The 25,261-nt window shown below is 33.1% G+C and overlaps 1 protein-coding gene across 2 annotated transcripts; it reads right to left on the reverse strand.

Moving 5' to 3' along the window:
* Positions 1–1,820: 1,820 nt before the first annotated feature.
* LOC123528795 (serine/threonine-protein kinase TBK1-like) lies at positions 1,821–20,628 on the reverse strand. 2 transcript variants are annotated; one of them, XM_053522460.1, is made up of 19 exons: positions 20,479–20,628; positions 17,851–17,973; positions 17,328–17,468; positions 11,941–12,070; positions 11,183–11,273; positions 9,810–9,900; positions 9,077–9,234; positions 8,794–8,904; positions 7,928–8,107; positions 7,520–7,725; positions 7,232–7,382; positions 6,525–6,759; positions 5,717–5,832; positions 5,266–5,382; positions 4,620–4,721; positions 3,744–3,840; positions 3,203–3,381; positions 2,893–2,973; positions 1,821–2,707 (listed from the first exon to the last, which is right to left on the reverse strand). In XM_053522460.1, exons 2-19 carry the CDS (start codon positions 17,971–17,973, stop codon positions 2,608–2,610), a joined length of 2,409 nt encoding a protein of 802 aa, XP_053378435.1. In that variant the 5' UTR covers positions 20,479–20,628; the 3' UTR covers positions 1,821–2,607. The 2 variants fall into 2 exon arrangements, with proteins under 2 accessions (XP_053378435.1, XP_053378436.1); XM_053522461.1 differs by lacking the exon at positions 4,620–4,721.
* Between the last annotated feature and the right edge of the window lie 4,633 nt (positions 20,629–25,261).

Consider the following 25,261-nt stretch of genomic DNA (forward strand, 5'->3'; position numbering starts at 1 on the left):
AGGTGCTCTGTGCTTCCGAGAAATCTACCCTTACCTATTATCTTTTGGAAATAAATATAACAGCACACGGATATTTGAGGAAGGAGGAGTAGATCAAGGAAATTGTTAAAAGGCAATAATATGTTTGCTCTAAGAAAATGTCGAACAAATATCGAACTGAAATGCACTTTTTACATTACGTTTTGGAAGGGTGTGTTTAAGGGGATGGTGTTTAGTTTGAATTCTTTTACTCTTGGAAAACCGGAGTGTCATGCCATGGATTCTCATGTATGATAAAACTAGGTTAACTTAAATACATTAAAAACTTACTAACTTAGAAACTAAATTATCAATGGAACATAAATAAAGCGCTCTAACATTGCAATGAGATCGTTATTTCGTAACGATTTTAGCTTCAACTACAAAGAAAAAAGATCGTAAGAAAACGCACAGATCGGACTGCAAGCGCTACTTGTAGAATCCCGTGACTGTTGATTCGTCCATGTCCATAATTTGGCGGACGAATATACGACTGTTTAACCTTTAGCCTGCTAAATGTATAAAATGTACTGGTCTATTTTTCAATTTGGGAAGTACCATTTATTATTCGAAGGGGTGTTCACTGAAAACTTACTGGTTCAAAGGCGAAAAGTGCAGACCATGATGTGCAGGCTAATCTTGGTCTGCAACTGGTCGCTAAGGCAGAAGCTCTTGCCGCCAGCAGTCTAAAGGTTACGCTTGAACCTATTAGCAAAGGACTAGGACGCGAGACGTTCAGTTATGCTCATCTTTACCCAAGTTATGTTTTTATTAACATCAAACTAGAGAGGCATATATTGTGAACTTGAGTGAAAGTTGAGGAGTATTTATATGTACTTTCATAAGTTCAAAATGTATTACGCGACTTTGCAAATAGTTCTGAATGAATGGATGATGAAATGTTTATCTTGTTACTATATATGAATGAGTACTATCTTTAACAAGAATTTAGTATGCGTTGTTAAGAGTTTGAGTAAGCACGGTCGATGTAGTATGAATGGAAAGACACACCTTCAATTGTTAAAATGCGGGACAGGGATTTCCTTGAGTTTTTCATATGATATTGTAAATTCATAAACCAGCACAGTTTTGTTAAAACATGTTTCGCTTTAATAAGCTTCATTAACATTTGACAATATATGAAATCTTGCGTTTTCCAATAACCTATACCTGTTGCAATACTATAGCTTCTAATAACACATCAGTAAGAAGTTCGTTTAGAATATTTTAATTCAACCAAGGATATATTTGATTGAGTCTGTTCACTTCTGGAAAAGCAGCAACCTCTGCACAAAGGAAGATATTGTTACAAACTTTCTATCGTTGTAACTCCACTCTACAGGTGTTTAATTTTATATTCCTATAGAGCACAAGTTGTAATGACAATACCAAAGTCCATACGAATAAGATGACTTGATTTTAAAACTCTAGGTAATTTTGTTTTGAGGAATATGTTCTCGTGTAGTTATATTAAAGCACATACCAAGTTAAACAAAAGCAAACCATACACAAAATAGAGAGCTAGTGTTATGGAAGACCTACAAGCTCGTGTTTGCTAAATCACTAAAGCATTTAAGGACTTGTTAAGAAGATTAACTCTGCACAGAATTCGTCAATTTACGTATTGACTACGGCTTATTTTGACTTTTTGGGAAGGAATAAGGGTGGAGGTTATTTTTTAGGGATGCTCACTTTTGATATTGAAACAATTATTTAACATAAGTATTGAGGGTATTATTTCCAAACATAAGGCAATAAGTAAAGGACAATCAACTTGGCATGATTTATATAAAACACAACTGTAAAATCAAGAGATTTTATTGTATAACTTTAAGCGCACTTTGTACATTTGGCAATTTCGGAAACAAAAACAAAACAAATAAAATTGAAAATTCCTAAATATTTCTTTAAAATCCTAAAATGTTCGAGACGTGCACACATACACCTGTTATAGCATGCGTCATCATAAATACCGTATAAACTGAATAAGTACTAATCACAAACGTTCACAGCACAGAACTTTTATCACGTAAATTGATAACTGTTTATTTGCATCGATTTTCATGGCTGTCCAAAATCTATTTTGGGTTTTATTACTATTTAAATGTTATAACTCAGAAGTTAACAGTTTCAGTTTCATTTTTCTCGATCCATAGCCTTACAAACTCCTATTTGATTGGCGATAATGCATATATTCTCATTGTTCTATCTGGTGCAAAGCAACAAAGTGATAACAAACAAAAGAAACATTTGTTTATTTCTGTGCATATAAGGCAATATCTACTGCATGCTATCTTCTGGATTCGTTCCGTTGAAATTCACATACGCGCTGTAAGTGAGATAATTTAAGTGATGACGGTGCTAAGGTGGCGTCCTTTGTGTTCCTTTAGAGATTCATAAAGTATACACAAAATACTTATCTCTAACAAGAGATTGGATTTTTAAACAACCTTCTTCTGCTTTTTACACAACGTTACATCGCCTCTCCGTCTTAAATGGAATCCAATTTAGTATCATGAATGCAATTAGTTATCAACAAATGATATTCTTAATTTTGGTGTGTTTATGTGTGCACGCCTCGAGCCTTCATCATGAAAATCCACACGCATGATTTGTACTATGAAGTTCAGTATATTCTACAGATTTCTTGTCTTGCTGGAGTGATGTAAGACTTCGGCCAGTGAGCATACTGGAAATAAAAATGATTGAGCTGATATTGAGTGAAGAACAAAAAGACAAACTATATCCCATGTACAACGATAATGTTTTACAGTTAATGTAAAGTCTTAAGAGTAATCACTTTTGACGAGCATAATGTTATTATAATAGTAATGAGTATGATAACTAGTCTGAATTATTTTTATTAGATTTTACCTTTTCAGTTCCAGCAGTGTCTGCGTATTTGAGTTTAGCAAAGTGTCGAGCTCTGTTCGCTCGGTCTCCAACTGTGTAACTCTTTTTGAAAAAGAAGAATACAAATTAGAATATAAGGGTTGTTTGGTAAAGTAAAACAATCTAACGTTTGTGCTTCTGTTAAATGCTGCTATTAGATAAGTAGAAAGTATAGTTTCTGTAAACAAAAATGGCCATATAGCCAACTTTGTAGAATGCAGAGGTATCATGAAACATAAAACTTAATTGTCAAACATCGTTTTACATTAATCTTTAATACCGTAACGCTTACTCCGTAATCAGACGCTTCATAAGAACGGATTTTTCGTGTTCGTCGGAGGCCACATCATTACGTTTTGTATATTCCTGCGTTTCTCGGCGTGCCATTTTAGAAATAGTGCTTGGGTTTTTTAATATCTCTTTGATACTTTTCTGAAGTAACTCAGAAGTTATGTGATACAGTTCGTCTATCTGCAGAATAAAAAGGAAAAACTGATAGGAATTGTATGTAAAATATAATAACCGATATTGTTACACATTTATATCATTTGTTCGCTTGTTAAGTCCATGACATTTATTGAATATCATTGAAAATGAAGACGAGACGTTGAAAATGAAAAAGACGATTGTTTTATTAGAAGGATTTAAGTGAATAAATATACATTGAATTTTTCCTGTATTTGCAACTCAAGGTATAGTTACACTAACGAATCACATACGGGTTTCTTATCAACTTTCGGGGGTCTACGTAGTACTTCAAAGTCAAACCATATAAAATGGACAATAATCATGGTATTAACTTATGATAAAATTGAAAGGTAATTCACACTTACTTTATCAAGTCTTTCATTGACCTGACCTTGACATTCCATTACAAAGTTTATGTTTGTTTCTACTTTTCCTACTCTGGTCAAATGTTTTAACAGAATGCTGCAAATTAAGAGAAAGACATTGAACTGTACCTTATAGTGATCATTGCAGTGTATTTGTTCAAAAAGATTAAATATAAATATGCACAATAGTAAATATACACAAAACGAATTGAGAGCTTTTATAAATCTACATAATTTGTATTATAAATTTCTAAACGAAGATTCCCGTTCAGAGAAGTGTTAGTATCCTTTGCATTCTAGTGATTTACACCACTTTATAAGATGTTAGAACCTAACATCTTTTTGAAATGTTTCGGTTGGATATTTTTTCCAAAATATGTTACAAATGTAACTGCAAAATCATTTCATTGTGTCTATTTCACCTCATGGTGATGCCACTGGATACAACACATTTAGAGTACTATTAGTGGTTACTACTGTTAAGGTACATTTGAAACATTGTTTTATGGCCATGTATGATTAGATTTCGTGCTAAAACATGTTCTTTCAAAAATGTTTCGAAAATAATCTTTATGAAATGTAATTTCAAAGCATTTCAAAGAAACCCACACAAAAAAAACAGTTTAAATTAATTATCCGTTGACCAATCAACAACAACAAATATATACAGAAACGAAATCGTAACAAATGTGCATATTTCTGCAAGAGATGTTCTCAGATTTAATATCTATTATGCAATGGAAGTTACGGTCCAACTATAACTACATTTGGAAATGTTTCATGTCATTGTAAAATGATAAAATAAGTATGTATCATCATCATTATGTCAATCAAGCACCGCCAAATGATTTTTGAAAACATTGTTTTACGGCATACCTCAGTTCTTTATTCACCGCATCATGAACATTTTGAAAATTCTTGGCACAGTGGCTTTGGAAGAGGGTAATAACGCAAACACACAAGTCCTCCAGCTTTCGTCTGAAAATTATATTAAGGCGAAACATTTGTTTAATCTGTAAAAGTAATTTCATTCATTAAAATGATTTTTATCAAGCTGACAAACAAAAGTGTTTTAAAAGAAGTGTGTCTAAAGATCAATATGTCAAAAAGCCAGGATTGAAAATAGCAGCTAAAAGTGCACAATCTGTTAAACGCCGCGTAAGCACAAAACAATATACTACTTTAATACGCGCTTGCACATGGTTAAAATAATACTATTACACTTCCGTGTAGTATTAAACTATTTCATTCATGAAAATACAGGAAGTAATATCGTGTAGAGACACATATTGTAATTCAGAGATGAAATGATCGTGAATCTGGTATCACTTACACAGACAGAGAGGTATAGGTGAACATTAGAAATATTGTTCTAAAACTGAATTTGTAAAAATGATTTGGCATTGCTTAGGCTGTTTTAATCACAATGATGTAGTTACAAAAACTAGATAAACATATGAATATTATTTTGTAGAATGTCCTCTTGTATATAAACTTATTTAGTTTGTTTAACAACCATTACCTTTCCACTGTATGAATAAAAGTTTCATGTGGATGGAGTTCTCCATATTTCTTATGTTTTGAAAACGTACTTGACACAGTTTGAATACCTTGTCGTATATGTTCAACTTTCGACAAGCTGTAAAAATATAGGTGTAGTGTATCTGTACATCATGAAACAAAGAGAGTGGACAACCACAGGTCGCCAAACACGACAAACATGAAAATCTCATAAGGTGGAAGAAGTTTTGTTTTCTTTTGGATTAGAATCACACTGACACAATTTAGGTCATATGGCGACTTTTTTGTGATGGTTGAACAAGGCCAAAAGTACCAGTACATGCATTGTTTCAGAAATTATGGGCGGGCACCTGGGCAGAACCATCAATCTTGATCGTTTCGTTTCCCTTGAGCCAGATATCCCGTCTTAGTCTTTACTGTAGCACTATAACACGAAAGAGTTATATACCTACCAGTGATCTTCCTTATTGCATCCAAAGTGATCTGCTGGGCAAGATGTGGAAGCCGCACTTAACCTTTGACTCATTACACTCGTATACACTTTGATCTCTTCATAGCGAGTTCTAGTCTAAAATATGTGAAAAAATGAACATAAACTAATAAAGTAGTTCACATAATTGTATAAAGTATGATTTGATGATTTGTCATATCTTTTGTTTGGTTGGCTTTGGTTTAACACTGTTTTATTTCAACAATGTTTCAGTTATGTACGGCGGGTAGTTAAACTAACCAGTGTCCCTGGATTCTGTACAAATACAAACCTGTTCTCCTCAAGTAACTGACAACTTCCACACTTTTTTTATCAAATCGTCGCAGAGAACATATACCGCGCCCGCCCCGGGATCAAACTCACGAAACAAAAGGGCTTTGTCATATCTGGCCGGTCATCTTGTAAACGTACATTTCGGCCAGCTTTGTATTACATTCATTAGCCTCCTTTTGTGTCAATGCATAGAAATTCTACAAGAAATTATTTATATACTTATATCTTTTCAAGTGTTAGTGATGATAAAATATTCAATCAGAAATGATATTATAATGTCCAACAACAAACCAAAATCAAACAATACTTCAGAAAGCATAGTTTCTATTTGATTGTATTCTTTAAACAACCACATATTGTCTGTTTGAAATATTGTAGAAGCTTACTTTAGATTTAAATGCTGTTCATTAAAAGTTGTTGGTGTGTTTGAATTTAACAAGCGTTTCGCAAATTACAAATAGTATTCACATTGCAAGAAATGCCTTTAAATAAAATACCTTGGCCATAACTTCATTGGCATTAGAATCACTACTGCAGAAAGGTTGGGCAACAGACATAAGCTCTTTGTAATTATCACTCCCTGATGTAAGAACTTCCACAAGTTTAAGGACATTTTCAACATTTTGCTGAGATAGCTTTATGTTGTCAGATCGTTTCTGTGTTATGTAAATTTCTTTGTCAAGCTCAGGAACAATCCTTTGAATTGGGGATAATGCGTTCTCTACATACAATCTAAAAAGCATTCATGTTTATATTTATTTGATATATCACTGTATTTAGGTGATTCAACATTTTTAATAAAACACTTTCAAAATGTACACGCCCATTGACGTAATGGAAAAATGTTTTATTTCGCTAAATAATTAAATTTGTTATGTAATCGTGGTTGTACGTCATTACAGCAAAATTGGATATAATGTATGAATAGAAAATATACGCACGAGGTTTAAGTATTTATGATATGTATTCAAGGATAACTTTATCATCGAGCATCATCAGTCAATAGCTAACAAATTTCCTTTTAAGGCGAAAGATCGTTTTAAAAATGTTTATACACCAAATCAATATACACAACATGCACTAAGTAACTAAAGAATTAAATGCATTTATCCTATGCATTTGATATATTCAACAATAAAATATGCTTGAATAGTTATGTCAAAATATGTGTTCCGAAACTCAGCAATGTAGTACAGCTACGTACCTTAGATGCAATTTTGCGTCTAGAAGTAATTCCTGACTTTTAATTACATCTTTGGTTTTCCACTCCAAATAATATCCAATAGCTGCACATTTCTTGGCAACGGAAGAGTCGTTGCTAAGAGACGAATTGAATGAACATGGTGGGAATGGAGCTGAAATGAATATAAGATATAATAATCATATAGATAATCAGAAGTAAATGAAATTGTTTAATTAATCAGCATGTGAAATAAAGTGAAAAAAAAAATCTACACATTTTTCCTATACAAAATAATAGTGTTTTACTCACGCAATTTTGAAATTAACAACGGCATTGACTCATAATTATCTTTTTCAAACAAGAACAGCTGTGCATTTTGGATAGATTTTGGATATGTATATATTTGTTCGTCTGCTTCTATGATGTCTTTTAATTCTGTATGTCCGAGAAGCAGAAGTTGTCTGTCAGCTGGTATTTCCGTCAGAGATGCAATATTCTCTTGGATGTGACAGTAACTGTAAATTAAAAGATAAATATATATTATATATATTCACATAAATATCGACATTCGAATTAGATAATCAATACAATTATAAGTTATCTGACGGAAGGGCTGGTGTTTACTTGATTCTTAAATAGGCTATCACGTTTAACATTACATACTGTTATTTCCTTTGAGGATAAACTCACTCACTAATAAGACAATCAACAAAATACCTGTCAGTTTTGCAAAGGTACAGCATCATCTGCGTTGCATTTCTAGCAAAGAAAATTTTCACCGTCTTCTTGGAAATAACATCACTCACTGCGTCAAAAAATTGATCGAAGGTTAACGTACGACGAGTGTCGGTTTCAAATAACCCAGCTAATATAGGTTCAATTTGCTTCATTAACCCTCTGAAAGTTTATCATATTGAAATTGAATATAGAACGGCACTGTACGTCATATCCGTACAGGTCTATTAAGATCTAAATAATATTGTTATCATTCTTTACTGCACGTTTTTCATTAACTTATTTAAATATAAACGTGAAATATATCAGTTTTCTTCGCTATGAAATAAGGAGTACGTTTTCAAACGCTGTGTAGAGCAAATATGTATAATTTGATTAAATGCATTAAAATACTTGAAAACAAGAAATACAAAGAAACTTTGTTCATTTTTCATGATTTCGCTAAAGAACATAAGAAATAGGATTGTATACTATTGCCTGTTGATGATATTTTGCATTTTATGTTCACTTAATGAAAAAATTAGTTCGTTCATATACTTAATCAAGTATACATTCAACATCGTATATCAAAGACACATCAAAAAATAATAAAAGCTAATATACATTCCACAATGCATACCTAGATTCATAGTTTGCCAAAGACACAACGACGTAAGCAAAACCAAATATGATCATACAAATGTATTCTACAATCTGTAACCAGAACAAAAAAGACAAAAGGTGCTTCTTGGTGAGCTAAAATGTACTTCAAACAACAGTCAAAGCTTTAAGTTAAATTGATAATACTCTAATGAATCCATAATCATTTTCTCACTGTGATAAATATCAACTAAAAATTGAAAACGTACCTAGACAAATAGCATGTTTCAGGTAAATGTTTCGATCTCTCCACCGGACCCCCAGGTTCTCTCTGTATACCTGATATATCACCTGATCTTCTACCAGATATTATCTGAAACCTGTATCAAAAATGGATGAAAATGTTATTGAATGACATACATAGAATTTTGAATAGTTCTTAGTATCTCTATATCCAGTGATTTCGAAAAGTTCTTCTCAATATTTATATGATACTCATACTTTTATTTTTGAGATGAAAGCCGTTCAGATAATTAAAATGGAATGTCTTACATCATATGAGAATCATTTCTGCCTCCGAACGCTTGGAACGGAAGTTTTCCGGTTGCTACGTGATAAATTGTCACAGCGAGGCTCCAAAGATCAACTGATGATGTAAACTGACTTTGACCTGGCTGACGTAAAACTGCTCTTTGAAACATGTCTGGATGCTACAAGTACATTGAAATTGAAAATAGAAAGCAAATGTAAAAACATGTTATGTTTAAAGGTCCAATACTAAGGAAAGTGAACATTTTAATTTCTTTTAAAAAGCACAGAAACTATTTCATTTTATTGGAAAATGAAAGTTGGTATGTAGAAATTCGAAATAAATCGCAGTATATGTACAATTATTTTTCTATGAAGTATGAAGAAAGTTAAAAAGACCTGGGGGGGTCATTCTGTCGATTTATTGAAATTTCAACATAATACACATACATTTCTTTGAGTTCCAAAGACCTTCTGTAAATTTTGACCTGCCAATCTTCATTATTTAGTGTCTTGCAGAAGTCTATGCACTGGTTATGAAAAAAATTGCCAACTCACTTTCCCTTAGTAATGGACCTTTAACGTGGAAGTAAAATTATCAGTATAAGCTAGTTTAGTTATCCCAATCAATTTGAAAACAGTAGACGATTGAAATAGAGTGCTTAAAAGACGAGAAGACCAATTTAAGATATTAATTTCTGTTAGCAGCACACTCTTTATATATCTATTTTATTACATAAAAGTTATACTCAATTACAATATATTCCTCAGTTCCGTAGATAGACATAAATGTCTCCTCCTCTCCAAGCTCTCTTGCCGCTCCAAAGTCCGTTAGAATATACACAGAACTGAAGGAAAAATAACAGTACTTACTGCAATTTGTTTTTGTTTTAACTTATTAAAATGATAATAAACTCTGACAACAGAGGAGCTTTGACTTGGAAATGTACATGTATTAAGATATAATATTAAGACATGATTAATCACGAGGCTTATAGTGAGAACAAACGCTATGTATATTAGATTATTCAAAATAATATTCGGTTAGATTATGTTGAGTACGTCCATTTGATGTAATCTAATGGACAGCATCCCTCGCGCATGAAAGTTTAAAGCGCAAATCTAAACATTCGAGATGGTATAGTATACCATCAAGAAAGGAGACACGCTTAAAATTTTGTCAAAACAATTCTTATCTGCTCTGCCAGTAACGCAATGTGTCAAACGTCGTCCCAATTGACATTAAAACCTTACAAAGAGTAATATAAGAACATGCAAAACAGTATTATTTCGCCTCATAACAACGCGGTACAATGGTAATTCAATGCAGGATATATAAAAGAAAAGAGAACCGACGAAATACATGACACTTGAATATCACAATAAAATGTATTTAATTCACAGTTCTAAAGATTGAAGATAAGTTTGGCAGCTTTATTTCCTTTGTTGACCAGTTACAGAAAAATTCCCAGGTGATAAAGAAACAAATGTAGAAACAATAGGAAAATTGTAATTGATACACCCTGTTAATAAACTGAATTCAAAGAAGGTGTACGGATGACAACCCTAACCCTATATAATGAACTCGTTTTATACTGCAGTTATATAATCTACAATACAAAAATCGCAAACCTTGCAATGACATATGTCGGCCAGATATAATGAACTTTTTATCAGGCAAGAAAATGTCTTGGTTATTGTTCATTATCGGACAGCACGAACAATAAGAACAATAAGCTACTTACTGCGATATCACTTTAAGTGACAATTTACAAGTGTGTAACCTGTTATTTGTATCACATTTCATTTTAAATACGAAGAACTCGTTGATTCTTTATCTAAATTTTTAAAATCTTTACATTGTGCGTTCTGAATCATTTAGATGCTCTTTTTGTTATAATAACGTCTTGCAAATAATAGTATGGTATATATACGTGTGCAAATGTATGTGCATGTATCAAGCAGCCGTGCGTTGCCTCAGCTTTGCAATTATAAAGTAATGTAGACAATCAGCTGTCACAGATATACAAATGTAACGTTGAGTTTTTTTTTATTCTTGACAGAAAGCTGTTAAAATGTTTGGAGGTAATATCAATGTTACATATATATGGTTATATCATTTCCCATTACCTTCCATCCTGTTCAATTCCTTTCATTATGTTTCCAGGTTTAATATCTCTATGCAGTATCCCCTTCTGTCTCAGATATTTCAAACCACTTGCTGGAATATAGTTTTATTCATATTAATGGCTACTGCTTGCTTCTATTATTCTCCAATACCTTTTACGCCAGTGTCGTGCTGACGATCTTTTAAAGAAGTGTAATAAACATTCATACTAATATCTAACAGCAGCGTATGTATAGCTGTCTATATGAACAAAACATTTGATCATTCTCTTTTGGATTGATGGATGCTGGCATGGCCGCCTGATTAAGATATAAACGTGGTGCAGTATAACTTTTATGGTATATTTCTACATGTCTACGGATTTCAGGTCAAAATATTAAGAAAAAAAAGCATATCTTCTACAGGATATTTTATTTTCATTCAAATATATTAAAAATCCTACCCAACCCCACCACCACTCCTGTGACCTAAATATATTTGAAATGAAATTAACCAGCACACTACAATTGCTTAATCACAGAACGCATACAAATCGTGTAACAATCGAATCAAATGAGCTTATCAATGAAGTTTAAGCAAGTTCTATATAAAAGCTGAAATGTTTCAATGAATCAAACTATTCAAAAACCGATAACAAATTTCAAAGTTATGCGGAATCCTGTTTTACCTCTATTTTCATGGTCAAATAATGTGCATAATCATTTGAATCTTTACAAAAAATGCAGGTGAATGATTATAGCCCGTTTTGAACCACACTTACTGATGTTCTTAAGAAATATGAGAAATTCTGTCTCCTGGAATCCAAACCCATTCTCCGGTTGCTCCAATAGAGCATGCACACTTCCTCCTTGGCAATATGGCAATACAATTGCCTGCTGGCCCGATACTAACTGAAAATATTGTAACACCACCACTGGTTGCATAGATTGAGAAAGTCAGCAGTTTTTTCACACTCGGTTTTATTTACAAGGTTATACAGACGTCAACTATACTAACAGTCAATTCAGGTATAAATACATCAGCTTTTTAAATAGTATTTTCCCGCGTCAAACTTTTAATTAATTTTTTATTCTTAAGTCCAAAAGTTCTATAACATAATAGTCAATTCTAAAACTTCCACAGTTATTTTTAACCCGCTCTTAAACCCGAGCCCAAAAAATCGAACTTAACCGAGCTGATCTGAACCGATCCGAACTGCCAATTATCCGATCCCATTTTTGTAAAACATTTCTAACTTCCTGATTCTTAACTCAGTCCTCTCTTTTCTTGACTCAGTCCTCCTCTCACCATTCTCCTCTCTTCTCTTAATTCTCTGAGTATTTATACCTGTTTTTACGAACTACAACGCAATAACATGTTTACAAGTATTTCAAAATATTCAAAGCAATTTCAAAACATGTCAATCAAAACGTACATTATGTACTCATATAATAGTAAACAACAGATGTGGAATCAATCACCAATGTGTATTTTCGTAAATAAATGACTGTTACTGAAACAAACAGAATAATTAGGGTCAAATCTAATAGATAAAACATTCAACGGTGATTCATTTTGTATAAATTGTAAACAACAACAATATGCTGAACAGGTAAACAAAGTAATTAACATTTCTGGCCAATTAATGAAAATTCCATCGAAAACAAAAATAAAGTAATTAAGGCTGACCAAACCAATTTCATTTGAGAATTTCGCAATATCTGATCGGTAATAATAGTAAACAAAGTCATTTAGGCCAAAACGTAATGGATAAAACACTCCGATGTTACGAAATTTGCTTGAGTAGTAAATACCAACAATGACCTACGCATGTAAACAGAATTCGTATCATTTGTAAGAATTATCAGGATTATCTACCAAAATCAATAATAGATAAAATACACACAATGATGAATTAACTGAAAACTGATCTGCGAGCTATCATTGTGTTACATCACTATCCTAATCAATCGAGAATATTCATAGTAATGAAGATTCTCAGATGTTATCGAACGTTTGCATTCACCTATTATAGATAATTTTGATAAATATATTATGGAGCATCAGAAGTAAACTATCAAGCTGTTATCTCAGACACTGTTTTCAGTTGTATATAACGCCCACTATTTTATGAAAACTTTACTTATGCACCTATATTCAAAGATACTGCCTTTTCAACAATTTTGATAACCAAGCGAAATATATAACCTGTTACTTGTTTACCTCACTCTACATATTTGCAAAGCAAATGTTATGTAGTATATTTTGTTTCTTATACATTTCTTCAAAAACATTTAAAGTACAGGCATGACAAAATATTATTCACGGCATCATTTTTTTTTGTCCAGTTCCATTTTTCATCCGGCTGCATTTTTTACAAGTCTCCGTTGCTATCGTTTCATGTCACTTGCTATAGACGTTTTCATTTTGCTAAAGCTATAACAATCAAATTCAAACACATAAAATTGAGGATTCACGTCTGTAAAAGGGAACATGTCTATTAGGTAAAAAAATACACGTCTATTAAAAGGTAGCCCGTCAATGAGAATAAAATCACACGTCTATAAGGGAACACTTCTATAAGATAAAAAAACAACACATCTACAAAAAGAAACACGTCTCTAGAATATTCCTTTCAAGATATGAACACAATTCAGCATATTTTTCCCAAGAATTAATCATAGAATATTTCATATTAGTTTCGGATGACGTTTGCACTTCCTGTGATGATTTGCTATTATTGTTTACGCTGGTACAATGTTATCTATCCGTTTTGTATTCATATAAGCTTTCATATGATTTTCTTCAACTTTTTTTTTTTTTTTTTTATGGCTTTAAACATGTTTTACCATACATCATCTGCTGCTAAAAGTTGCATCGCCTTTTATTTGTTAGGACTGTTCAGAATCTCTGCAAACCACTGGTAACTGTTCGGAATATTATCTTTAATTAAATTCAAATTTCTTATATGTCCTGCCTTGAAAAATTTAGCTCATGAAATCATCTTTAGAATCTAAACATAGTTACTCATCTTTTTATTTCTCCCTAAAAAAATAAGGTTTTGTGAACTTAAAACCGTCCCGTTTTAAAATTGCCTCATATCTTAAATGTACATCATATTTATTGTTCTTGTACATTCATCCCTAATAATTCAGGCAAAGTAGCCACTCAATCCCTCTGACTCAAAGAACAAAATCATCTACATTTATTTTTTTACAACAATCGCATTACTGGCGACTAATTCCCAATAGTTGAGCATTGCACTTGCTCCGAAGACGTTACACACGTCATATTCCCTATAAATTCTATACTGCACGTTATCTACGCTTTAAGACTTCTTACATCTTAAATATGATATATATGCGTTACTCACGCTCTAAGACATTATTTCCGTCTCATATATATCTACAGTATATTAATGCCCTATGCCATGTATGATCCACGTTTTAAGACTCACCCACATCTTAACTATGAATTATACAACATTCTTTGAGCTAAGAGTATACATCTACATTCCTGCCTGAATTAAAAAATAGGCTGCACAATGATAATTTCACAATGATAATTTCATCTATCAACATTTCTTTATTTAATCGGTTATTCGAATTTGTATAAAAAGGATGAGCTGATTTTCAATTTCTAGTATTTCCGAAATAAAAAACAACAATAACAACAAAAAAAACTTTGTGATCTGGTTCCATGTAAAAAAAGTTTATTGTCAATAATCTCTGCTTCTATAACTTTTAAAAACTAAAAGAAATCTTTAACATTCCGAGCCATCCTATTTAATTCAACTTGCACCTGTCAAAAATACTAGATATATTTTACTAATTATACTTTCGTGTCTTAACTTTATTTTGAACAGAAAATTATTTCTACCTTATTTCACAAGAAAAGAGTTTTAATTACTTTTACCGAAACTTAACTTATAACAGTTACGAGAATTTCTACGATTTCGAACAGCTACCGTTATGGTTAAGAGGATAAATTTGAACAGTCACTAACCTCATTTTATTACTGGAGTTCTGCGTCTTCTTTCCTTCCTTAGATATTACTTTACATGAATTCCTGGAATCTATATATCTCCCTTCCTCCTTAGAAACATTTACTTGAGTTCCTGCAGTCGCTATTTTCTGTAGCACGGCCCTGTTGCACGTCTTTATAACGATTTGCTTTCTCTGCGCGATTCGTTGTCCAGCTCCGACAGTAGTTCCGTATTTGTCATATAGTTCTTTTCCATTTTTCTTATCAGTTTTTTTTATTATTAGCATTCTGCGCTTCCGAACTTTTAATTCATTGTTGATGCTACAATATTTCGCCATGTAATGAATACCAGATTCGTTTTCCTCAGGTCTTTCGTTGTTTTATCCGGCATTGATGTACTAATAATTTTCCAAGGAAAACAGTTAAATTTTTATTCTTTATTTTTTGTATGAATTTCTGTTCTGTAATTGATGCTTCAATATTTCCAAATGTAGTTTTCAAGCTATATTCTTTTAAGTACTTCCGTTGTGATATCCGCGACAAATTTTTTGTTCGTTCAAAAATGTTCTGTTGAAATCCTGGTCACATGTGCACCAGAAACGATCCATGTAACACCACCACTGGTTGCATAGATTGAGAAAGTCAGCAGTTTTTTCACACTCGGTTTTATTTACAAGGTTATACAGACGTCAACTATACTAACAGTCAATTCAGGTATAAATACATCAGCTTTTTAAATAGTATTTTCCCGCGTCAAACTTTTAATTAATTTTTTATTCTTAAGTCCAAAAGTTCTATAACATAATAGTCAATTCTAAAACTTCCACAGTTATTTTTAACCCGCTCTTAAACCCGAGCCCAAAAAATCGAACTTAACCGAGCTGATCTGAACCGATCCGAACTGCCAATTATCCGATCCCATTTTTGTAAAACATTCGATCCGAACTGCCAAGTATCTGATCCCATTTTTGTAAAACATTTCTAACTTCCTGATTCTTAACTCAGTCCTCTCTTTTCTTGACTCAGTCCTCCTCTCACCATTCTCCTCTCTTCTCTTAATTCTCTGAGTATTTATACCTGTTTTTACGAACTACAACGCAATAACATGTTTACAAGTATTTCAAAATATTCAAAGCAATTTCAAAACATGTCAATCAAAACGTCCATTATGTACTCATATAATAGTAAACAACAGATGTGGAATCAATCACCAATGTGTATTTTCGTAAATAAATGACTGTTACTGAAACAAACAGAATAATTAGGGTCAAATCTAATAGATAAAACATTCAACGGTGATTCATTTTGTATAAATTGTAAACAACAACAATATGCTGAACAGGTAAACAAAGTAATTAACATTTCTGGCCAATTAATGAAAATTCCATCGAAAACAAAAATAAAGTAATTAAGGCTGACCAAATCAATTTCATTTGAGAATTTCGCAATATCTGATCGGTAATAATAGTAAACAAAGTCATTTAGGCCAAAACGTAATGGATAAAACACTCCGATGTTACGAAATTTGCTTGAGTAGTAAATACCAACAATGACCTACGCATGTAAACAGAATTCGTATCATTTGTAAGAATTATCAGGATTATCTACCAAAATCAATAATAGATAAAATACACACAATGATGAATTAACTGAAAACTGACCTGCGAGCTATCATTGTGTTACAATATTGTTACCAAAGTAAGTGAAAAGCTTAAAGACATCGAAGTATCTTTCAGTAAAATATTTAATTTTAAGATGTAGAAAAATTGAACTTGAGTAAATATATAAACTAACTGGTAAATTCGCGTCTAATACATCTTTAAATCAGACAATAGTAAAGCGTCCCTTATTCAACAACTTGCATCATTTTCATGTCTATTTCTTGAATCTAGAAGATCATTTAGGAACATAAAATACTACGAACTACGAAGCAAAATAATAAACGGTTTCGTTTGACAGAGGCTGATCATTGTACACCTCCTCCCTTGCCCCGTGGCACCGGTTTTAGAGAAACTTTATTTACAACTGATCATTTAATGGTCTACATGATCCAAAAGGACCAGAAAAATAGCAAAATGGCATTATTGAGTGTTAGATCTAAAAATGATTATTATGGTGGACTGCATGATTCCATAGGCCCTCCAGCCAGCTCTTAACAGTATTTCTACCAAGTCCATTGTTTACCTCTTGTTCGTATGCAAGAAGTTGCATGACATTTCTGTGACTAATTGTCTTCAAGAGTTCGGCCTCGCGAATTCTGGCTTGTGCGATTTGACGAGATTCATCCTGTGGGAACACTTTAATTGCAACTTGGTTTCCCTTTGTCTGGAATGTAATAAGCAAATGTACACGTGTTAAATAAATGTGTAAAGAATTTTTAATAACATTACAAGAAATTAGAATGTCATATTTAAAATAAGTTTTCTACAAAATGCTATTACCGTGAACTAGCTCCTAGATTAGCTACTATAATGGTCGACTTGTCATACGAAGAATATTCTATTGTTTAGACTTAGATTTCTAAAACATGTTTTATCAAATTGTTGTTTTAAAGATTCTTTTTCTGCGTGAAACAAGACATTTTGCGGAAACCAACAAATACGTGGATTTATGTATCATGGCAGCTACAAAATGAAGCAGCAAAAGCATGACAGAATGGATAAAATAGACAAAAGTGCTCACAGATGATCACTTTGAGACTACATACCCGTTCTCTTCCAAGAAAGACAGATGCCGTCGCTCCTTTTCCGAGACAGTCTGCGATATTGTATACATAATTTTGTGTATATCGCAAGGGACCAGTTTTATCTCCTGGGCTCTTATATGACATCTGAAATAAATCATATTGGTATCATTTCAATAAAACTGTATTTAGTGACTAACAAAAGTAGGAATCAGTCCCTGTCCGATCATTGCTGTACACTGAGAGACAATATGACAAAAGTACCATCCAAATAGCTAAGGTAATTGAATAACAGTATGACTATGTTTTGCAGAACGGCAAATAACTATCACAACAGCAGTATTTAAGTTCCGTGTAACGGCCTTTAATTGTCTGTCCTGTACTTGAACTCAGTGTTGTTATAATTTTTGTCCTTTTGGGATCATGTGTGTATAATACAGTTCCATCTAGTCCGGTGCAAGGATATTGCACTTTCCAGAACCTCTGATGAACAGACTCAATCAAAACAAGTTTGCTATTATTTAGCTTGGTTGTATTCTACGCTTCCAAATGACCGTCTTAGAGACTTTATTTATTAATAAAATTTACAAATTTATTTCATGATCATGAGGAAGCCTAGAATACAAAACAGCAAATTAACAGCTGAATCGTTTAAACGGGTAAAGGTCAACAACTCTAATGACCCCAATGTTTCTTAGATGATTCTCTTTCAATATCCAAAGTTTGAAGAAATTCTATTATTGTAAAAAAATTCGCCCATATCATATACAGGAACTCTATCCTTTAATATTGCCATTACATTCTTAAATACTAAAAGAACTTTCATTTTATACACAGCTCTTGTTGTGATTACTGCATTATTCCATTTATGAATTATCCAAATGCGATGTAACATTTTTCCAAATTTTTAGTAATTTTTCGCAGCTGTTTCGTAACACATAGCAAATAAAGATAATCTTTAAAATTCCCTAGCCACTCATTTGTTAGGATTTTGCTGCCTAACCACTAAAATGTGTTCCAAAACCGTGTTTACTATGTCAAATATGACGCTCTGTCACACCCTATATAGCTCCCTTCGGATATAGCTCCTCGGGGAGCTGTATTCGGGGCACATTTTCGTATATCCGTATATAGCTCTCTTTCTTAAACTGTAGCTATAAACGGAAACCTGTAGATTTGTTCTGTATATAGCTCCTCGGTGTTTTTATGCAACATGGACCACGTGGTTAGGACATTTCGTTATGTCGCATTTTTAAAGACCAGATAGCGTCAAAATATTTCACACGTGATGCCTTTATTCTACTGCAAGGGTCATAACTAGTACTAAACCAATATTTGCCGGTCAACATTTCTTGACAGTTTTGGGACTTTGGGGCAACTACATAAGTTCGTCAAGTCCGACAAAAAACTAAAATCTTCAGGTACACCTAATTAACGTTTGTTCAAATTTGATAATTCTGTCACATAGCATAGAAGAGAGTGTATGTGACAATATGGCCGAGTATGTATTGGACTCGAGAGTCATAACTGCTAGACCAGATACACAACTTTAAACACATGTTCCTAACTGATATAGTTGTATTTTCGGGACTAAGTACCTGCGCACTCTCGCTGTCTAGCTCATACGTACGAATGGCTCGAGAAATCAAATTTATAAATCCCCACCTGTCTCCCAAGTGGTGTTGGAAATCGTATATCCAAATAACACTCTGCCAAATAAAATCATATCCGAAGGGAGCAATATAGGGTGTGACAACACTCTCCAAATTCTGCTCTTTCTGATAAGATAGGTACAATTGTAGAAATGGAAAAGATACAACTTTCCTTTGACATCTAAAGGAACTCATTCAAGGATAACAGGTTATGAGATGCTCTCTGTTCTCTATTAGATATAGCCGTACCAGTACTGGATATGGCCCCAGTGAAGGTACATTTTATTTATTCTAAAATGGGTAAATAGTAAATATATTTATTTTTTTCATATTATAAATTGATACAGTACAACGATAACGAAAAACAAGGGCAACAATTACACCAAGAGTTATCAATATAGCACGTTCGGAAATAGACAAACTGAAACCAGCTACACACATGGTTTAACATAATAGTTACTACAATACTACAATAGATAGTGATTTAGAGGATACACACACATAGCGATAAAGAAGAAACTATCCGGGTACTTTACATACAACTCTATGGAAATAATGTAAACATAAAAATGTAAATTTAAAACCTTGATTAAACTTGACTAACGGGCGAACAGTTAAAACATTCAGGGAAATTATTCTGAACTATACTAATATATTTGAGGTCAATTGTTTAACAATTTCTACGACTTATATTTATCATTCTAGACGCTTCATGTCTGAAGTTAGTTTCGCTTCTTTAGTAGTTGATCACCAAGAAAGAGAGTTACAGTGTCTTTAGAATGGCACAGCCGGGGAGCGTACTTCCTATCACTACCTAAAGGCTACCGAGAAATTGTGACCATTCTTTTGTAAAAATATATACTAGTAGGAACCATGAGTTAATCCTCCTCAGTCCAAATAAATATAATAAATATAATAAATTTAGACAATACCCATATTAACTTTTTCAAGGCGTAATTGTATGTATTTGTTAACATTCATTATAACAAAAACAACTTACATGTTTTCAATATTAATACGTAGTCCCTATATTCACTAAACAGCACTATTTTACATTAATTTATCTCAAGCGTATGAGTAAGTATATATTTTAACATTGCACTGCACTGTTTATATACCAACACGTCAACGGTCGATAAGCGGACTATACTTCCATGTATAAAGGCGAAGTTAGTCTGGTTTACCTGCCCCTTAACTGCTACGCAGTGGTAATATTAGTACACGCCGAGAACCAGGCTAATGTCAGGTATGTTCATGGTCAAATGTTGTTATTGAAAGCCGGCTTTGAATTGGTTGAAAAAAGTGTAGGAAACCCTTAACATTCAATGAGACATCAGCTGACTGGTTAAAAATATATTGCCTTGAATCACGAAAATTTTGGGTTTAACGCCGTTTTTCAACAGTATTTCAGTCATGTAACGGCGGGCAGTTAACCTAACTAGTGTTCCTGGATTCTGTACCAGTACAAACCTGTCCTCCGCAAGTAACTGCCAACTTCCCCACATGAATCAGAGGTGATATGATATCAGACACAATGTCGTTCATCAAATAGTCACGGAGAACATACGCCCCGCCCGAGGATCGAACTCGCGACCCCGAGATCCGTAGACCAACGCTCTTACCTATTGAGCTAAGCGGGCGGGCTCTGAATCACGAAAATATCTTTAAAATCTTGAAATGTAATGTGAAGTTTTTTATAGCTGCCTGGCTATATCTTTAATTCTGAAATTAGCAATTTAGTGAAGTAAGTACTAGTTAGATATTCCCAATAAATTCAATGCACAGTTAATTGAAAATTAAATTAAATAGAAAACAATGGATCGACAAAATTGGTAATATTTTGTCTGGACGCTACTTGATAGGGGAAATGGCACCTCATGTGTCAACGAAAGTTTTGAGGGGGCCTACAGAGTCATTTCTTACAATGTACGCCTATGGAAAAATCAATAGCAGAGTCTGACCTAAAGAGGGTTTCATTTCAATTGTGAATTAACTGAAATAACAGATACAGAAAAGAGATTTTGCTATTTAACATGCTTCTGTTGGACAAAGCTTCCAAGGTTGTTCAGTATTATAATTGCAGGGATTTAAACAAGTAGGTGGATAACTTTTAGACAATATTAGGACCAAAGTGCTCAAACTTTGCATTATTAATATTTAAAATATGTGTTTTCATGTGATCCAAGTGATATTTTCAGTTTTTGGTGTCTGCTTGGACTCAGAATTTTCACATTGAGCAGGATATTAAGGAGGGGTAGAGTGTTGGATGAATGTACTTTTTTTCTTGTAAGTCTTTTATTTAGGTCTCAGAACATACTTGACCGGTTATGGTTCCATGAAGATTTTTGACCAAGATTGTAGGAAAACCATGTACTGACAGTACAAGAGTGTTTATTGATAAAGAAATATAGATGTATGACACTAAAAGTACATAATTATAGGCAGGCTTAACTTACGTTTTGCCCCAGTATCATAGATATTATTTTTTCTCGTTTCCTTAAAGCAATGAAAGTCTCCGGGGCGCCATTTTTGTCATTTTTATTTCTCCTTTTATGTGACCAAAGATAATGTTTCACTTATTTCAGATCTTTTTACTGATTCATTTGCTCAAAAAGCTCAATTGGAAGCAGGAATAACATTGAAAGTAGAATATTGAAATATCTGTTGTTTGCTGTCTTGCTTGATAGAGCAGGAAAAGTATTTGTCGCTTGAACAAACGGTTTGCGGGGGGGGGGGGGGCGGTGAGGGGGGTGCGGGTGTAAGATGATACATATTTTATTTTATTTGCTTTTCAGAATGATGTACAGGTTTTCAGTGTTGTTGTTAGTCAGGTTGTCAGAAAAATGCCGAAATTGAGCCGAGGAGTTATCACAATTGAAATAGTAATACATATTTGAAATTAATTATTTCCCTTTAATTGTTTATAATTCTTATATTTCTGCTTTTAACTGTTCTAGTGAAGTAATTTGGGCTATACAATATCATTTTCATGCAAGAGTAGTTTATCAGGCATTCTTAATTGCAAAAATGTGTTCTAAAATATGTATTTACCATTTCCATGGTCAAAATATGTGTGAAAATAACCTTAAAATGGCCCTTTAGAAATGGTTGACAGCCACTTATTTGAGAGTACAGCATTTCTAAAAAGCAAATTTGATATTCCTGGCAAGATTATGCCTCCCCTTGCTTATATCTATGGCACTGTGGCCAAAAACTGATGAAAAGTAATTGCAGCAGAGGTCTGTTTGAAAGACAGTGTCAACAGTGTATAAGCTCTATGCTAATAATAATAATTATGATTAATAATAATTGTAGCTAGTGTTAATGTATTGTCTATTAAATACTTAAGTCACTTTCAGTAATCCCCTAGGATGGGAAAATGTGTTGATAATGCAGAAAAAAACACTGTTTTTGTGATGGGTGGGGTATGAAAGCAGCACCTTGCTGTAGCATTTATGCTTGAAAGTATATGTAAGTAGTATTTGTTTAAATGGGACTATATTCAATTAATACATGAGGAGTGTCATACATGTTGCCTCAACATTGACTCCATGGTGATCATTTAAATAAGAAAATGCAGATTTATTTCATATTTTCAGTACAGCTGAATTTAAGACACTGTGACACTCTATAGATAAAGTGGGACAAGAGGTATGACTTTTGGATTAGAGTAAAAATAACACATTTGTTACTTTGGTAAGTGTTTACTTTAAAGTTATAATAGCTGAAATGTATGTATATTGAAGTTTATATTCTATTTATACAGTGTCAGAATATCTTTTATGTGTAAATAATTCTAGTATCTATCAATCGAAGCAATTTCTACTATGTAGATGTAGTTTGTCATACGTCATGTACAGCACGAGAGTCATCTTACACCCAGGGATGTAAGATGGAGTTTTCCAGCACCGGTAAAATCATTGGAAAACCCAGTCTGGTATGCAAGAAATTTGTTTCCAAAGCCGACATTAGAGGCTACTTATTGTTTAGCTTTGTTTCGTGCTATGCTTCCAAAGGCTCTCCTTATAAATTCGTTGAAACTCTTATTGTACCATGTAGCAGTCGTATAACGTCACCCCAAAGTTGCTTTTATTTACTTTTCTTCGAGATAATGGAGTCCTTTTATTACAGTTCTGAGTAAGTCGATACTAGGGACTATCTATGCTTTTGCTTGGTTGTGTTCGATTTCTCCTAGTACTCAAGACTTACACCTTGCAACATTAATCAAACTTGTATTTAAAAGTTAAAAAAAAAAAAGTATCACATATGACACAAAGTGACGCACTAAATTCCTCAACCAGAGACAAGAAAAATGTACTCCCATTCACAGTGGTATATAATCCGTCGTTACCAAATATTGGCCGTTCAATTAATAAATACTGGGATCTTTTGAAGTTATCAAATAACAAAGGTGTTAATTTTGTGCATAATACGTACAAACCTACTGTAGCGTATAATCGGCCTAAGAATCTGCAAGACTTTTTGATAAGCTCAGAGTTTACGACTAACAGTACGAACATTTGTGCATCTGAAAGTTGTAAAAGAAACCGTTGTTCACATTGCCCGCGTATTAATACTGGGACATCATTTACGAGTCACGTTACAAAGGAGACATTCAATTTACGTCACAACATGAACTGTCAAACTAAAAACGTAGTGTACTTAATAACATGCAAAAAGTGCAACATGCAGTATGTTGGACAAACTATGCAACCTGTTTCCAAACGTATGAACAGCCACAAATTTGATATATGTAATTTCATTGACTCTGCATTCTCTTCCAATGTTGCTACACACTTTAATGCAAATAATCATTGTATGAATGACTTCTCATTTATGCCGATTGATATTGTGAAAAATAATATTGACCGTCTCTGTAAAGAAACTTTCTGGATCCATAAACTAAAAACAAAAAGTCCGGAAGGATTAAATTCAAAACTGCTATTTACAATAGATTAAATTCATGAATATTATGCATGTGCAGTTGTACATTTACACATATACTCTGGGTACTATTCCGTTTTTTCCTATCGCCGCTTTTTTATGTAATCTTCCTATAGGAAATTTTGGGTATTTTCATATCCGGGATAGTACCTTGTACTAATTATATGTATATAATTATATGTATTTGCATTTTGATATTTTGATTAACGTTTTCCCGCCATTTGACGTTACGTTATCAGTTTTACGTCACGTCCGTTGTTTATATTTGTATGTGTATTATCCTGATGAAGGCGTTAGCCGAAACGTTGATGAGATAAAAAAAACTATACATAATACGTGTTGTTGTTGAAATACCTATCGCATTATTTAAAAGTTAGACATACTTCATCATTATACCTATGATTATTTCATATATAAGAATCCAAAACAGACTGGTAAATAGCAAATGTTATATCCACATGAAAGATGAATTCTAGCGGCGAATTTTACCGCTTTCATGTTTGTTAATACAAAAGAGTTTGTTTTTTTTTCAAATCAGAACCTCTTTTCTTGCACACTGGTCTGACGTTTCCGACGATTTTACACATGTCGATAAAATCCATCTGGCACCCCCATACCAAATGGCACTCGTGCTTGAGTTCGGCAGAGCAAAACAGTAACCCTCGACATGAGTTTTCCAGCCTGCATCTACATCTAGAGACTTTTGTAGAAAAGTACATGTCTCCCCCAAAGCATAGTAGTAATAGGCAAGAAGTCAATAAGGAACTGGAGCGAAAGTAAAAGAGACACTGATGGTTGGCTTAGAATGCAAAAGGGATAATCTACTCAGCATGTCAGAT

The sequence above is a fragment of the Mercenaria mercenaria genome, chromosome 13 (genome assembly GCF_021730395.1).
Source record: "Mercenaria mercenaria strain notata chromosome 13, MADL_Memer_1, whole genome shotgun sequence".
Taxonomy (NCBI): domain Eukaryota; kingdom Metazoa; phylum Mollusca; class Bivalvia; order Venerida; family Veneridae; genus Mercenaria; species Mercenaria mercenaria.